This window comes from Ursus americanus, chromosome 29, assembly GCF_024610735.1.
Source record: "Ursus americanus isolate L20-20 chromosome 29, mUrsAme1.1.p, whole genome shotgun sequence".
Classification (NCBI taxonomy): domain Eukaryota; kingdom Metazoa; phylum Chordata; class Mammalia; order Carnivora; family Ursidae; genus Ursus; species Ursus americanus.
In genome coordinates, this window is record NC_142155.1 from 9,589,876 (window position 1) to 9,606,354 (window position 16,479).

The window sequence follows — 16,479 nt, forward strand, 5'->3', positions numbered from 1 at the left end:
GTTGTCTGAACTTTTAGATCACCAGGATAACATAAAAGAGAATAAGAGCCAACTACCAATCAGAGTGGAGAAGCATCCAAAGGGTTTTCATCACTCATCCACTCTCGGGACCAGGCCCAGCAGCAGAACAGGCAGAAGACAGAAAGCTTTGGCTGGCCACCCACAAGAGACCAAGAGAAAACTGAAGACAGAAGGGAAGCTTAGTATTTGCAGACTTCTGAGAGGAGAAGTGGAGAATGTGGGAGCTTCAGGATGAAGAACAGAGATAAAAGTGGGGGGAGGAGAGAGAGAGGGACCCGAGAAAGCTGAGAGAATCCACCCACTACTTCCTCTGCTGGCAGTGTCCCTTGCAGGGACGCTGCAAAAGTCTGGGGTGATGTCTTGTGTGCCTATGCAGCGTGACCAGGTCAAGGGACACAATACCCCCATTCTGAATCTCCTTAATCTGGAGTTACCACTAGTGACTGCCAATAAATTGTTCCTTTTTTTTTTTTAAGGTTTTATTTATTTGAGAGAGAGAGAGCATGAGGGGCAAAGGGTCAGAGGGAGAAGCAGACTCCCTGCTGAGCAGAGAGCCCAACGTGGGACTTGATCCTGGGACTCCAGGATCATGACCTGAGCTGAAGGCAGTTGCTTAACCAACTGAGCCACCCAGGCGCCCCCAATAAATTGTTTCTTGAACCTTCTTTAAGGTCCATTTTTACATCACCTTAGCAGAAATGATGACCCAAGCAGTGGCAGGAAGAAGAGAATCCAACAGCTCCCAAGCCAAGCACCACCTCTGGTCCATTGTGAGAATTAAAGATAACCTCAGACTCAAAGGGACCCACCCAGAGACAACAATCCACGCCTCCATTTTCCTGTGTACACAAACTGTGCATTCTATATTTCTATATAATTTCTACATTTTTTATTGGTATATCACTTACCTCTCTGCAGTTCCCACTCCAACCCAAAAGCAAAGCATAAGGAGGGAGGTGAAGCAGGTTGGTTGTCATTCCTCACTCGTGTCAAATTCCTGTAACACCATAAACCCACTCTCCGACATCTCGTTTCTCAGAGTTAAATAGGTGTAGGTAAAGGATGTGCTGTAGATGTGATTGAAACTAAAATAAAGGAACACTGATGATAATAATAGACGGGAATTTTAATTTTTATTGATAAACCATGATTTCCTGCGGAATATATAATAGAATACAATTAACAATAACGTAACATTCTAACAGTTAAAATTTAAACTTTTGGAATCACTTTGATCAACATACGATGCTTTAATTTGGGGGAAAATAATGTTTTATTTCAACAGTATTCTTCTCATATGCAAAAGAGATTCTTAAAATAGGGGATTCATGAAAAAAATTTTATAAACCTTCCTGTGTAGAAAATAAATTGACTCTACCAAATCAGCTGTACCCTAGTAAAAACCCAAAACAGGAAGCCGGGAAGGACCAAAATAGAGTCATATACTACTGAAGCTATCAAAGATAAATCTTAAAAATCTACAAATGGAACATGGCACTACCCTCTACCACGAATTCAATGCACCGGGCAGAAGAGTGGTAAATCGTAGCCTCATGACAACATGAGATAAAATTAATCTTAAATATGGAGCCACACGTCTATCAATATCATTCATCCCTGTTACAGAGATATGCACATACCAGTGTGTAAGCGTCCTCTGAAGTGAAAAGCTCAGAAATCATCTACAAAACATCTGTTTTCCTGGGTGACAATAACTGAAATGCAAATGACATTTTATGGAATGATATAACGTGGCACCGTGTTTTGATGAGGCAGAGGAAAACACACTGGCTAGGAACAGTTTTGAAACAAGCCTACTGTCACTAATGCATACTTCATTAAAAATGTATATTTACTGTTCAGTTTCTGGAAGAAAGGAGGATAACAGTCCTTTATTCAAAGTAGTGATAAAAATAATTGCACCTCAGATTACTCCCAATGTAGCTTAAGATATTTACTATTCATAAATATCATTTGAATAGATGATATGAAATTTTTAAGTTCTTAAAAGTGCTATGCTTTATTGGAGTCTGAAAACAAAGGAAAATGAGGAATATATCTTCTGTCTAACAGAAGCCTATACTGAGAGTAGAATAGGTTCTGAAGCTAAGCCAAGAGCAAGTACTTACTCTAAGTATCTCAGACTTCTACTGTGCAAGAAAATGATACCCCCAAGAATATATAATGGCATTTGGACCCAAGGTTTGCCACTTGGCAAACTCAAATAAGTACTGTCTTCATCTTAAGAAACCTTGTCAAGTAGGTATTTACAACGTATTTCTACAGAAATCAGTACTAAACTTCAATGGAGCAAATGAGAAAAAAGTAAGGCTGTTACAAAAAACTCCAGTAATGATATGCCAGCAGGAAAATACCTTGTTCTAAAAATGACAAAGAAAAATGATAGCTCCAATTTTCTTTAAATGTCATAGGACAGCCAGAAATGCTGAATTAAATAATTGATTTAAAGATAATTGGTATTATATCACCAGACTGTTTATAACTATATTTTACATATACAGAAATTAGGGCTAAGTATAACGTTTTAAAAACAATAACTATACCCAGGTTCAAAAGAATGGGAGCAGGGAGAATTATGCTACCTACAATTCTGAAGATCCCCACGTATAGGATATGATATTGCATATTTAAGTAACAAGTTGTTAGCTAATAGATGTGTATCTAGATTTTATATTAGCACAACACTCCTCAGATTATACTATACCCAAAATACTAAACCAAAGATATTATTGTTACAGTGTTTTGAAAAACATAAAGTATAATAGAGTAATACAATAAAAAAAAAAAAGCATTTTGTTAACCAGACATGTTTTTTTCTGAACTCATTGATACAGCAAACAAATTGTTAGTTGCCTTCATCTCTTTTTTAGAATTCTAACTGAAGGTGGTAGGATGGGGAAACTGAATATAAAAGTGTTGCTCTGTCTTTGAATCGTTCGGCTACTAGTGATTCAGTCTCTGGAACCACTGGCCGGTCAAAACTGCTGGTGTCTTAGCAAGGTTCCCGCTCAGTGAAAGGGAAGGGGAGATTTCCAATTAGTTCATCTCAGGAAATGAAATGGACAGCATTCTAAATGTAAGAATCTCATCATAAGCAAACATAAAGGTAAAATGGGGTTTTTTAATACGATTATTCATAGCATACGCAGAAAAGAAAATAGTCTATACTATTAATTAGTACTGCTACATGTCTTCTTTTCCCTTCTGCCTGTGGCTTATCAATCGCTTTTAATGCAGCCTCACAGGTTGTAACAAAGCCAGTTCTGTTAGAAAGGTGTGAAAGAGGACGAGGACAAGGCATCGCCACAGCCTGTACACCGTGAAGCACCACTAACTGACTTTCTCCTCCTCTTCTTCCTCCTCCACTCTTAATAAATTTATAACAAAAAGATGCATTACAAGAAAAGTTACAAAATGACTTGTTAATCTCAAAACCTGAAGTACTTCACAAAAAAGTATTCGAGTTCTAGTTTTTAAATGAGGAAATATGGCCTAAAAAATATACAAGCTATCTTCCCCTGGCCTTTCCATTCTAGTGTCTCCCAATATACTACACTAGAAGTTCAGTATAAATTATTTGCTGAAGAATATAAGGTACCGATGGCCAGTATAAGGTTCCCTGGGCGAGGCAGGCGACGAGGCTATCCTGTGCCAACACCCTCCCCCAACTTCATCAGAAGATATTTTCATCTTAAAGAAGTCCTAGGACATAAAGTCCGAAAATACCATACCTGAAGGCCCAAACGTAACAAACACTATTTTTCGATCAGACTGTTTCAAAGGTGTAACAGAACTAGAAACTTATACCCGCTTAAGAGTAAATACAAGAAGAATATTTATTTGATATTTAACTTCTCCCTCTCCATAGACCACTCGCTGAAGATCTACTTTCTACATCTAGGTTTCAAGCTTTAAACCACTGAAATGTTGGTAACTCCTCCCTTGGTATCCAAAATATCCAAAAACAATATAGGAACATCTACTCCACTATAATTTTGTAAAATTCACTAAGATAAAAAAAAAGTTTTAAAAATTAACTTTAAAAGATATTATTTGCATCTTTTATTTTTGATGGATTTATTTTTAAACAGTTTAAATACCATAATGCAGACTTTTTGGAGCTCATGGCAATTATTTTTTCCATGTTCACTTGAGAGAAATGGCATGGAATTAAGGAGCAAAATTAAACCATTTCTAGATTTAATAAGAGATCTTTAGTTTATTTTTGATATATCTAAAATATTTCAATGTATTTAGAAGGAAAAGAAGAAAGGAAGAAGGAAGGAAAGGAAGAAAGAGAGAAAGGAAGAAAAGGAGGGGGATGGAAGGAAAGGAATTTTTCTTTAAAAGTTTCACCCAGATAAATGAGTATTACCCTTCAGAGGTTACAGGGTAACCAATTATCCAGGTGCTCAAAGTTCAGAAATCCTAAAGATCCACACAAGCGTTAGATGTCACCAGACAGCTGGCTGTCTGACGTTCCAACACCTGAGTCTAGAAGAGCTTCTATAGGACCCTGGGCAATACCCTCCCACACCTGAGGTCAGCAGTCATGTTCACTTCTCGGCCCCTGTCAAGCCCCAGCTTCTTTCCCAGGTCACAGGGAGGTCAGCCTGCGGCATCTTCAACAAGATCTTGTACCCTGGTTACTAACAACGCTGCAGCTTCTGGTCTAGGATCTTCTAGTCTGAATCCCCTGGGGCACATACTGCCATGCCCTCTGACTCTGATCCTGGAAACAGAGCCAATGTGGGGGGCTGAGGCAGTGAGAGGGAGGGCAATGCACCCAGGACTCCTTAGGGCAGTTTTCTGTACACTCCCCAAGCTCTGAATCACACATTCCCTCTCTTCTTCTCTCCAGAAGAAAAACAGGAAGGGTAAAGGCTGGGGGATGAAATTACAATTGGAGTGGGGAAAAACACACACACAAACACACACACACACACACACACACACACACACACACACACACTTCACTAAAAAAAAAAAAAAAATTCACCCCCTACTAAAAAGGAAGAAGTGATATCCAATTAGGAAGGATATACTGAGACCACTGGGGGGTGAGGCAGGGTGGAGGGCTAGGATGGGTGGATGTGGGATGGGAACAGAGAGCTCCTCCTTCTGGTAGCTTTCTCCCAGTTCCCAGACATCTGTCTTTAATGCTAAAGCCAACACTGGTGTATAATAATGCTTAAGATCCTAGGCTCATTTCTTCTAGAAAATAAAAAGAATAGCTAATCTAAAATAACACATTTATTCTGGGGAAAACAACACCTCCATGAAACCACTCCTGAATGATTTTTAAGAGGGGGGAAATGAAGACGCACGACTGCCAAACTCTGATTTTCTGTTCTACACAGAAGTCAGAAGACATCCACGCAGCTATACATCCTAGGACCTGTTGGGCACCATCCCCCATAACCCCATAAAGAGAGGAAAAAAAAAAAAAGTTTTTCAAAAATAGTAAAAATACTTGATCATGAAAACAAGATGTGTGACTTCTGGAAATGTCGGTGTTACATGAAGTCCTTAAAAAATGAATCACAGCCAGTGCTGCGAAGAGAACAGCAGCGTGCCACAGAGCGCGACAAGGACTGAAGCGTGATAAAGGGAGGCTGCAGCTCCTCTCTCGCAAGGACCACATCCGGGAGCGTTCCCACAGAGGTCACAAGAGGACAGCTTCACTTCCGAGTTGTAACTCCTCACCGCTTGTCTCCCTGTGCAGAGGCAGACATCAGTTTACACGGTCCCTTGTTCGGAAACATTTACTCTGCCAAACCTTAAGACCACTCCAGGACTGAGTTTCAATACTCTGAGATTTCCATTCTTCACATAATTTTATTTTTCTTTACAAGAAACAACTGAAATGCTCAGGAGGGGCCCACACTGCTAACCAAATCCAAGAGAGAAACAATGCCTTCCCTGCACTATGCCCCCCCCCCCCACAGCTGGCCAGCACTGCAGGGGGGGGGGGGGACGACCAGACCACAGCTGCAGGCTGCAGCCCCAAGCACACTCGAATCTCTTCCTGGAACAGGAAAGACTTGAAATTAAGGCTTGTTTAACCTCCTTGAGAGTTTATTTTCGAGTGTCATTTTCTATGCATTCAAGCAAAGCTCATTAGAACTACGAAAAGAGATTTACTGTGGGCTTTATTAAAAAACACAAAAATACATAGAGAAGCCTGCGTAATGCGTCTTTTGTAATGCGTCTCAATGTTTTAAAATGTTGAGCATATAGCATCGAATTTTATAGTATAAGCTAATATGTTGGGGTAAATTTTATAGCATAAGCTAATATTTTTTAAAAACTATATAAAGTACCTATGGCACTAGAGTAAACTTACTATACAACATAATTTTTTATTTTTTACAATTTTTAAAAACATTTTATTTTCAAATTTCTTCATTTTTTGACATTATTATATTTTTAAATATTTTTTATCATTATATATTTTTTAATTTTAGAATCTTCAAAACTGGGTTGGTAAGGTTTTTATTATTTCTGACCTTTCCCATATTTTCCATTTGAAAATGTCCCCCTCCTAAATAAGTTGCTTTCCACAAAAAAATGTACATAGAGTGAATCTTTTTTGTTTCTTGAATGTTCAAAATATTCTCCATTTGCTGAAGAAACATCAATTGGAGAACTTCCCAACTAGTTTGAATTCCAAAGTTGGATAACTGGGCGCTACCACTGTGTCTCCACTGTGTATCCGTCCTTCCACAGAAAAGAAGGGCTGTCCTCAGCGTGTCCCCCAAACCCCCCACAAGAACCTGGGCAAATGCTCTTCCCCAATTCCACCAGGAGGCAGATGAGAGGAACTGGCTTGTTGACTCAGAAGGAGAAAGAACTGCTGTGCTTAACCTTAATCATCAATGATACTCTGTTGAACACTACTGACGACGTGAACAAGTTCACTTTACTTTAGGGTGTAATTATCTACAACTCCCGAACACGTCAAGATGTTAACGATTCTCATGCATTCTGATGATTCTGAGCCACCAGGAGTATGCACTCAGAACAAGACTTACTACAATTACGGAGATCATACACTCACAGAATGTCACTCTGTGAGCATAGAGTAGGCCTAACCTGGGTGATCTACAAACCAGATCTCTGCTTTCACACCCTAAATTTGTAACATTTTATAGTGTGAGAAATTACCAGTAAAATTGAAGAAGCTCAAGTTATTTTCCAAAGTTATTTTTCTTGATCCGCTAAACAAAAAACCTGATACAATGTATAAATTTTAGCAAAACAACAGACTCCGCTAAACCCATCCCAGTCTCTATACTGCAAATGAGGCTCATGGTCTCTCCTGAAGAAATCCCTTTTTAAAACAGAACAGATGGAAGGGATGCTTGGGAAAGAAGCGAAACCTTGGAAACTGCACATAACTAGACTCACGGTTACGTCAGTTTTCCTTGTAAATTTTGTAATTGTTAGTTAAATACCTAAAACATGAGGAAAAACCTAAAATTATTAGGAAAAACATCACTTTTTTGTGTTCATCTGCTAAGTGCTATCATGTGACTTTTTAAAATTATCGATTGTTTTTATTTAAGTGGAAAGCTCACCTCCTACACCCCACCTCCTATGCTCTCCCCAACAACCCTCCCCACACATGAGATAGGTGGCCATGAATGAATGAACGAATGAATGAATGTCTGGCTTAACTTCTGAAGTATTAGAAACTCTAGAACACACTTACTTGGTTCATAGTAATCCATGATGGACACCAAAGCATCTTGTGTATTTGAAACTTTAAAGTTTCTCACAGCAGGAATATCCACACAAATCTGGGTTTCATTTACCTTGAAAAATACAAAAGACTCTTAAGGGATTGACAGACGATGTGTTCATGGCAAAGCAAAAGATGTTTCTTTTTGTTACCATTTAAGGAAAACAAATAGAAGCTAACATTTAGGGAGGATTTCTACCTACCCTGTATTACGGTAAGCACTTTATATAAATTATCTCATTTAACTCGCAAAATAATTCTTACAAGATAGGTAATTTCCCACTTTCATTTCACCAAAAGCAATACTGAGACTCAGAGGGGTTAAGTAAGCAGCAAGTCCAAGGATTCCTGCTTCTGGGCCCTGGTGCCTCACTCAATCTGCATCTCAGGCGACGTACCCACCTGGGCTGCTGCTGATAGCTCACACAACCCCGTTCTCTGAAGAACTGCCCTCAGCTCCCGGGAGGAACCTCACCCTAGTGAGGTAACCCCAGGTGGGGGTTGTACCCCACAACCAAAAACTGGTATGCGGTACAAAAGGCCAGCTCCTTGCCTCCAGGAGCGGCCAAACTGGCAACTAATATTGTTAAAGGAATCTGAGAATTGATGAATTCCTTCAAATATTCCATTACTTCCAATAGCAGTAAATGAAAAAGTCAAGTTAATCAGTCAGAACATACTGAACATTCAAATTAAGATAACCATTAACAAGTACATCACATAAATACATACATACATACAAGTACATCACAGATACGGGACATACTCCAAGAACCAATTACATTATAAATAAAAGCCTTAAACTTGTTTTTCACATTCCAAATCAAGTCCACAGTAGTCAAGCGGTATGTAATATATGAAAACTCCCGAACAGAAAAAGAAGCTAGAGACTTTGAATGAGTTTTGTTTTTTTTTTAAAGATTTTATTTATTTGACAGAGAGAGAGACAGCCAGAGAGAGGGAACACAGGCAGGGGGAGTGGGAGAGGAAGAAGCAGGCTCCCAGCGGAGGAGCCTGATGTGGGGCTCGATCCCAGGACTCTGGGATCACGCACTGAGCCGAAGGCAGATGCCTAACGACTGAGCCACCCAGGTGCCCCAAGACTTTGAATGAGTTCTACCAGAGTTTTGGCCATAGTTTTTGAAGTCCTAAAACAAATGAGAACGTTCAAGAACTAGTTTTTTTAAAGTATATATATTGCTAAAGCAATATATTTCTGATTCATACTTGGCAAAACTGGAATAAGAAACATAGATATTCCCCCAACATAACATGAAATCTTAAGAACACTTAGAACTCAATTTCGATTCAACCTAAGACTTTCACATAGGTGTTGGAAAAAAAGAATAAATTATATGCCAGCAGTTTCGAGACATAACTAGTACAGTCGAATTCTTCACTTCCATTTCTCTCACATATTCTACACACCTTATTCTTGGATAAGTAATTTTCATACAAAGAGAAGAGTATATGAAAGTTATATAATAATTTGTGTAAAGACCTCTGAGAATATTCTTCTATGATTTAAGCACCTAATATATTATTCATTGGAGAAATATTAACCCCTTTGGGATTTATTAAAAGCTCCACAAAAGCATTTTAAAACTCATAATTAAAGCTTTCATCATCAGAATTTAAAGAGATAATTTTAGGGATGCCTGGGTGGCTCAGTCGGTTAAGCATCTGCCTTCGGCTCAGGTCATGACCCCATGGTCCTGGGATCGAGTCCCGCAGCAGGCTCCTTGCTCAGCAGGTTGCCTGCTTCTCCCTCTGCCTGCTGCTTGCCCTGCTTGTGCTCTCTCTCTCTAATAATTTTTTTTTTAAAAAAAGAATATTTTAGCAATTCCCTGAGGCAGAGGGGTTCTCAAACTGAGACCTGGACCAAATTTTTGAAATTACAATGTCACAGTTCCTGCATAGTTTACAGCTGGCATGAAATAAGGATTGAGTTATCAAGACTTTCATCAGGCTCATCATTAACATCATTCTCTTTAAGTTTATTTTATAGTGATGTCTTCTTAGTGGGGACAAAAACAAGGTTGCCGTGTTAGGGTCAGTCAGGGACACAAAAAGCTGAAATAAAGACAAAGGAAATAGGCCGAGAGTAAGGCAGACCTTCCAAGACAATAAATGGCACCTTGTCACCAGTCACCTATGTGAAACTTATGTTTCACTACTTACAGAATCTAAATATAGGTTGACTTTTCCATGATCATGTTCCACTTTCCTCACGGTCTCGCTCAGAGGAATTGCGTCCGAAGGCACAGTAAAACCGCTGAGGAGGTTCACTTCCATAAGGGCCATGCCACTTCTAGCTGGGCCCAAAAACCTACAGCAGAGAGGACGGGATGGAAGGAAGAAAACCCTTTAGGAAAAACCTAAAGCTGCTGGCAAATTCTCTTCACATAAAAATTAAGACTGACAAGTGTTAGTCCAATACTTACTGTTATGTTGAAGTAAAAAAGCACTATAGAAAACTATTATAAAACTGGCAAGCCTTTCTTTACGGGTATGAAATTCTTATAATTTTCAACCACATGAGGAATAATGATTTAGCAATGCATTCACGTGACGTGAAATGCCTGCAGTGTATCAGCCTTGTGCCCACAGATTTGTAACAAGTACAACCTGGACGCCCTTTCAGTGGGCAGCCCTGTGTTCTAGGGGTGATTCCAAACTGAATCGCATTTTTCATTTTCTCAGAAGTTGACAGCCCTGAGCTTTCCAGCTGAAAGCCAGGAACTGAAAAAGAAACCGAAAAGTTGACCACTTAAGCAGCAGACCACCGCCAAGTCTTTGGCAATCTTCTCTTCATCTGGTTTTAGAAAAAGAAGACCAAGAAGGAGAGTCCTTCCCTTTGTTCTCCAAAATGTACTTGGAGCACATTTTGTGTTTTCTTTGGCCACCTGGCGAGAATTCCAAGTCTTGGAAAATTCTGTGACACTACCTTGTTCTCTCACCCTGTTGGACACAACGTGAGCATCAAAGGATCTGGGCACCAACGGCATCTTGTCTCCTTTAAAGTAAACAGTTTTCGAAAATGAATAGGTGGCAAGAGCCTTTTGCTTGGAGCAGAAAGAGCCCAGTGTGGTTACGGAAAGGAGTCTGCCTACAACGTGAAAGGATCGGAGCACTGTTACGGGAGTTCCCGTTGTCCTTTCAGACGGCGAAAGCAAGGAGGGCTGGTAGAAGAGCTTGCTTTTGAGAGCAGCTAACCGATGGCTGCCAAACACGGCTGACTGAAAAGCCACACGGTCCCACTGCCGACGACAGCTGGCTCAGCATCGCAAACAAGTGAGAACATCTGCGGAGTGATGCACGCGGCCAAGAGAGATGCTGTTGGAAACTAGTAAGGGCAGTGCAGCTAGAGGCGTTTGTGTCGGGGCAAACATTAAAGAGAAGAACAGCCAATCTGCTTAAATACGATGACTTTCGGGACACCATCAAACGTGCCTCGGTTGACCTGGTCTTCCTACCAGCCCGGGGCAGAATTTGTTAAATGACTACGCCACACACAGAAAACCTCGTCTGAGGTGAGTAAGGGCTTGGACCCTACGGATGGGAATAAAGCACCTAAAATACCAGCTTTTCTTTTTATTAAGGGCCACTGAAAAACTTCACTGAAAATGTTATTTGTATTCATAACGGATTTTTCTCAGAAGACCAGGAGCAGCATCCAAATCCTTTTTACCAACCGCTACTCGCACACGAAAACAGTTCCCTTCTCTAGTTTCCCCCCCCATAAAGGGAAAAAGATATATATATCCTCTACCTATCAAAGTCTATCACCCATCTGATTCCTGATGACAGGTTCAGATTTGGAACCCTATATCCTTTCATGGGCCCTTGTAAGAAATGAGGCCCCATCCTCATCTGAATCCTAGTTTCACCTGATTTTCCTCATCTGTTTCTTCAGTTGATCTCCCTAAGAGGTAAAATCCCTCTTACAGCTCCAAAGACTTTTCTTCTTTGCCCACTTCAAAACTAGAAGTTTAGACTTACTTAGAAGATTTATTTTTACGAATTTCTCTCAGTCTCCCCTCCAAACAGTAAGTTCCATGAAGACAGGGCCTGTGCCTTTTTGATCACCGTCATATTCCAACATCTGACACTATGCTTGCCACATAATGGAGACTCAACTGATATTTACCGAATGAATGAAGGAATGAGTGCGTGAATGACAAAAGCAGGGATAATAATACCACCTACTTTATAGAGTTACTATAATGATTAAATGAGATGCATGTGGAAGTGTTTGACGTAAGTTTGTGATAAATACAGCTTATTATTACTTAAAATAATAATAACAATGCTATTATTCTGGAAAAGAAACCAATCATAAACTTCATAAAGAAGAGTGGGAGTCCTACTTTCTTAGTGAAAAGGGAAGCCTTTGAAGGAATTCTGCTATCCCCCTGCTATGAGTCCAAATTGCCCAGGAAGGGAACGGATGGGACAAACACAATGACATTTTATACCAAAATCATGAACATGAAGGCCCAAAGATAGTACAGATGGTAGCAGTAATGGAGGAGATTGGATTCAAGCGATGGCTAAGAAGGTTGGCCACCTGGAGAAACACCCAACAATGACCTTGAAGAGCATCTGGCAGCTCAGTACCACGTCAGTGACTTCCAACAACAAGCCAACAACAAGCCACGTTCAACCAGAACACTAGGGAGTATTTCAAAAGAGCAGACGGCAGCTCCTCAATATCAGGGCATCTTCACAGTAACTCCCAACTTCACAGCAAATCATGCAGCGGTAAGAGGACAGACTGACAAGGAAGCAATTGTGAAGTCTCCCGGTTCAAGACCCTTCTGAAGGATTTGCTCTCAAACCTGTGTGTGCATTAGAACAACCAAGGAAGCTGAAGAAGGCAGCTTCACAGACTCTCAACCTGTGAAGTCAGCAGGTTTGAGCTGGAACCCCTTTTCCTTTTGACTTAACAAGATCCTCAGATGCTTTGGATACAGACTGAATTTAAGAATCACCTTATTAAGTACTCCCAGAAGCTAAAAGTGCCTATTTATCTAAGGTGAAGACCTTCTAAACTGGAGTATTTTAACTGTGTCTAAAAACACCATTCTCTTCATTAAACTTGCATGTTCTTATGAAGTCTTGGGTTAAAAGTTATATTTAACTAAAAGTTAAATATAAACCTGGAATATTCTTTAACAGAAAATTACTAACCAAGGAATAATGGATTTTAGAGTATTAAACATAATTGGTTAATTTAAAGTTTTCATAAATTAAGACCTACATTCTAGTAAATTTTTCTATTCAAAGTTATTATAAATATAAGAAGAACTTGTAAATCATTTTGAACACACTAATACTTAAATGTAATTAAGCAGTATTTCTAGTTTGTAATCTGAAGAGTATTAAATAACTGAAATCTTTGTTAAATGTAACTCCTTATATTTTTTTAAAGATTTTATTTATTTACTTGACAGAGAGAGAGAGAGCACAAGTAGGGGGAGCAGCAGGCAGAGGTAGAGAGAGAAGCAGGCTCCTTGCTGAGCGGGGAAGCCCGATGCAGGGCTCAATCCCAGGACCCTGGGATCATGACCTGAGCTGAAGGCAGAAGCGTAACTGACTGAGCCACCCAGGCATCCCCTGTAACTCCTTATATTGATATAGTCAGATAACTACATATATATAAATTTCCAAATCTGGGGCACCTGGGTGGCTCAGTCAGTTAAGCGTCCAACTCTTGATTTTGGCTCAGGTCATGATCTCAGGATCATGAGATCAAGCCCCACCTCAGGCTCCGAGTTGAGCATGGAGCCTGCTTAGGGTTCTCTCTCTCCGTCTCCCACTGCCCCGCTCATCACATGTGCTCTCTCTCTCTCCCTCTCTTAAATACATACATACATACATATATAAACAAATAAATCTTCAAATCTATTTTAAAAAGAGAGAGAGAAAGGGCTTAAAGCAATACCAACCTTGTGCACACATTCAAATTCAAGTGATTGGTATCATCTTTATTGTCTCTTACAGCAACGTCTAAATCAAAAGCTTCTTGGTCTTGAATAGATCTTCGTCTTCTGGAGGAACCCGAATCTTTCACATTATAAATTACATTAAACTGCAAAAAATAATAAATGAGCATAAGTAATAAGCTCGTCATAAATTATTACCAATAAATTGCCATCATTACGTATTCTGAATATTAGGCAATGATTCTCTTTGGGATAAATGCAACTAGATTTATAATCTTCGACCAAGAAAAAAAAAAAAAAACTAGTTTTACCAGCTAAAAAGTATCATTGTTAACAAATACTATAGGGGTGCCTGGGTGGCTCAGTTGTTAAGCGTCTGCCTTCGGCTCAGGGCGTGATCCCAGGGTCCTGGGATCGAGCCCCATAGCAGGTTCCATGCTCCACTGGAAGCCTGCTTCTTCCTCTCCCACTCTCCCTGCTTGTGTTCCCTCTCTCGCTGGCTGTCTCTCTCTCTGTCAAATAAATAAACAAAATCTTTAAAAAAAAAAAAAAACAAATACTATAAAAGTTTATAAGCAATGATTTTTAAAATTGAGAAAATTGTTAGGTGAGACTCCAGAACAGGTACAGACCTTCATGATATTCATAGGTATTGTATGGGGTTTTTTTTTCAAGGAATGTAAAACATTCTCTTTAGGGAAAAAGCGAAACTACAGCCTATTTCTTTCTTGAGATCATCCACTAATTTCTAAGCTCTGCTGCCCAACTGGTGTCATTTTTCACAAAATGGAACCTTAGAAACTCAGTAAGCTAAACCAAAACTAAAACATTTAAGAGCCCTGGTTGAACAGAAACCTGTTCAACGGCTCAGCATTCTTTCTGGTTGTACAATACTTTTAAAAGATGATAAAACGACAGATTTCAAGACAACTGGGTCTTTTTCAGCAAGTACTCTGTGCCTACCACCAGGGCAAGGTGCTGTGGGGACACTGGGCAAAGGTGAGGATAAGTTGGTTTGTTTTTCCCAAAGGGTTCCTAAGATCGGAAGCTTGGGAATATAGTCAAAATTTCCTACAACTGCCTCATGCCAAGTTGAACTGGAATCTATTTCTTCCACCTTTTTTGATGCCAAGATTCAGAAGCTTTACCATTGCTATGTAATGTTGTATTTTCTTATACTTAAATCACACACACGCGCACACATACACACACACACACACACACACACACACACACACACCTCAGAACTAAACATCTAGTACCCTCTGTAGATTTTCACACTTTAAAAAAAGTCTTCTTTCTGGGGCACTTGGGTGGCTCAGTCGGTTAAGGGTCCGACTCTTGATTTTGGCTCAGGTCATGATCTCAGGATCAAGGAATCGAGCCCCAATTCGGGCTCTGGGCTCAGCATGGAGTCCGCTTATCCCTCTCCCTCTGCTCCCCCCCGCCACCCACCCACACACTCTATCTCTAAAATGAATAAATAAAATCTTTTTAAAAAATAAATAAAAAATAAAAATAAATCCTCTTTCTAAGCCTTCCTCTTTCAAACCTAAGAGTTCCAACTTTTTATTCTGCTACACCTAGCTCATATAATCCCTTCGTCCTCTTGATCATTCTGGTTATCTCACTCTAGGCATTCTCTAATTCTTTCTTAGCTACAATTAAAATTTTAGAATATTCTTGGAGGAGGTGAAGAACAGTTTCATATAACTGGAGAGATGGTCTCTTATTTCCATCATCCCCTTTCCAATGGCATGCAATTGTCGTTTAGAGACCAACGTCATCAGGAAACAAACAAGAACTACTATATTTATCCTCTGGATCATAATTAATACTCATCTATAACTTAGTATCGGGATTAATGTGTGACCCATGAAAAGCTCAACTGCTCATTCAACGAACTTGGAGACATCTTGCAGTTTATTTCCAACAGCTTAGCATTTTAGTTCTTAAAAGGGGCTAAGAATTTACTGCAAACCTGAGAGGTTTCTTTCCTTTCTTTATCTAGAGTGCTTACAAAAATATCAATTAAAAGAATCTCAAAACATATTCCCAGGTGTCCAACTTGTTAGCAATTTGTGTCTCCATCCTAAGAAGCGCCTGTCAGTCCCTACCTTTTGTGTTCTGCATATTGAGGCAGGTTTGGAGTAGTGAGCATTCTGACCAGTAGGAACCACATTTACTGCTGTGTCCTTCAAAGTTCAAGTAAAACTCATCTGGCTTCAGTCATTTATCTACATTTGATTTAATAAAGAATAAATTCCAGCCAATTTGGTGACTTAAGTACGTATAATTTTTCAATTGTATCTAAAATATCCTGTGTATTTACATTTGGATTTGCTGTTTGCTTTGAAAGACAGCTTGGGAGTGGAAATTTTCACATGGCCTTTGTTAAGAATGACAAATATAAATTATTCACTCTTTTCTCTTTCTACCCTTTTTGTTGAATACTGTTCCTTTTAACTGTGATCATTTTTCCTTGATTTTTAAAAAAACATTTACTACTGTGTTTTGAATATTACACAAAATAATCTTAAGAATTATTTGGAAGTTTTGAAATTATATCTGACCATCTATCTGCCCTACTTAGGAAGTATACCTGTTCTTTCAACTAGAACAGTTGTACTGGTTTTTGGGAAAGTACCTTTTCTCTATAATAGCCTTTTTTTTAACTCTCTCGGTAAATCTTTCAAGGGTTTAGTTTGGTTTGTATATTCCAACCAAGCACATAACCATTTCTGG

General features: G+C 39.4%; 1 protein-coding gene across 4 annotated transcripts in view; it reads right to left on the reverse strand.

The window, feature by feature from the left end:
* Nucleotides 1-2,817: 2,817 nt before the first annotated feature.
* The window catches only part of CD109 (CD109 molecule), a 153,812-nt gene continuing 140,150 nt past the window's right edge, over nucleotides 2,818-16,479 (reverse strand). For all 4 annotated transcript variants that reach the window (XM_087856949.1, XM_087856948.1, XM_087856947.1 and 1 more), the window contains 4 exons: nucleotides 13,738-13,880; nucleotides 9,968-10,115; nucleotides 7,757-7,859; nucleotides 2,818-5,759 (listed from right to left, as the gene is read on the reverse strand). In XM_087856949.1, the coding sequence (XP_087713075.1) occupies nucleotides 5,584-5,759; nucleotides 7,757-7,859; nucleotides 9,968-10,115; nucleotides 13,738-13,880 (570 nt within the window). In that variant the 3' untranslated portion in view covers nucleotides 2,818-5,583. The remainder of the gene's footprint in view (nucleotides 5,760-7,756; nucleotides 7,860-9,967; nucleotides 10,116-13,737; nucleotides 13,881-16,479) is intronic.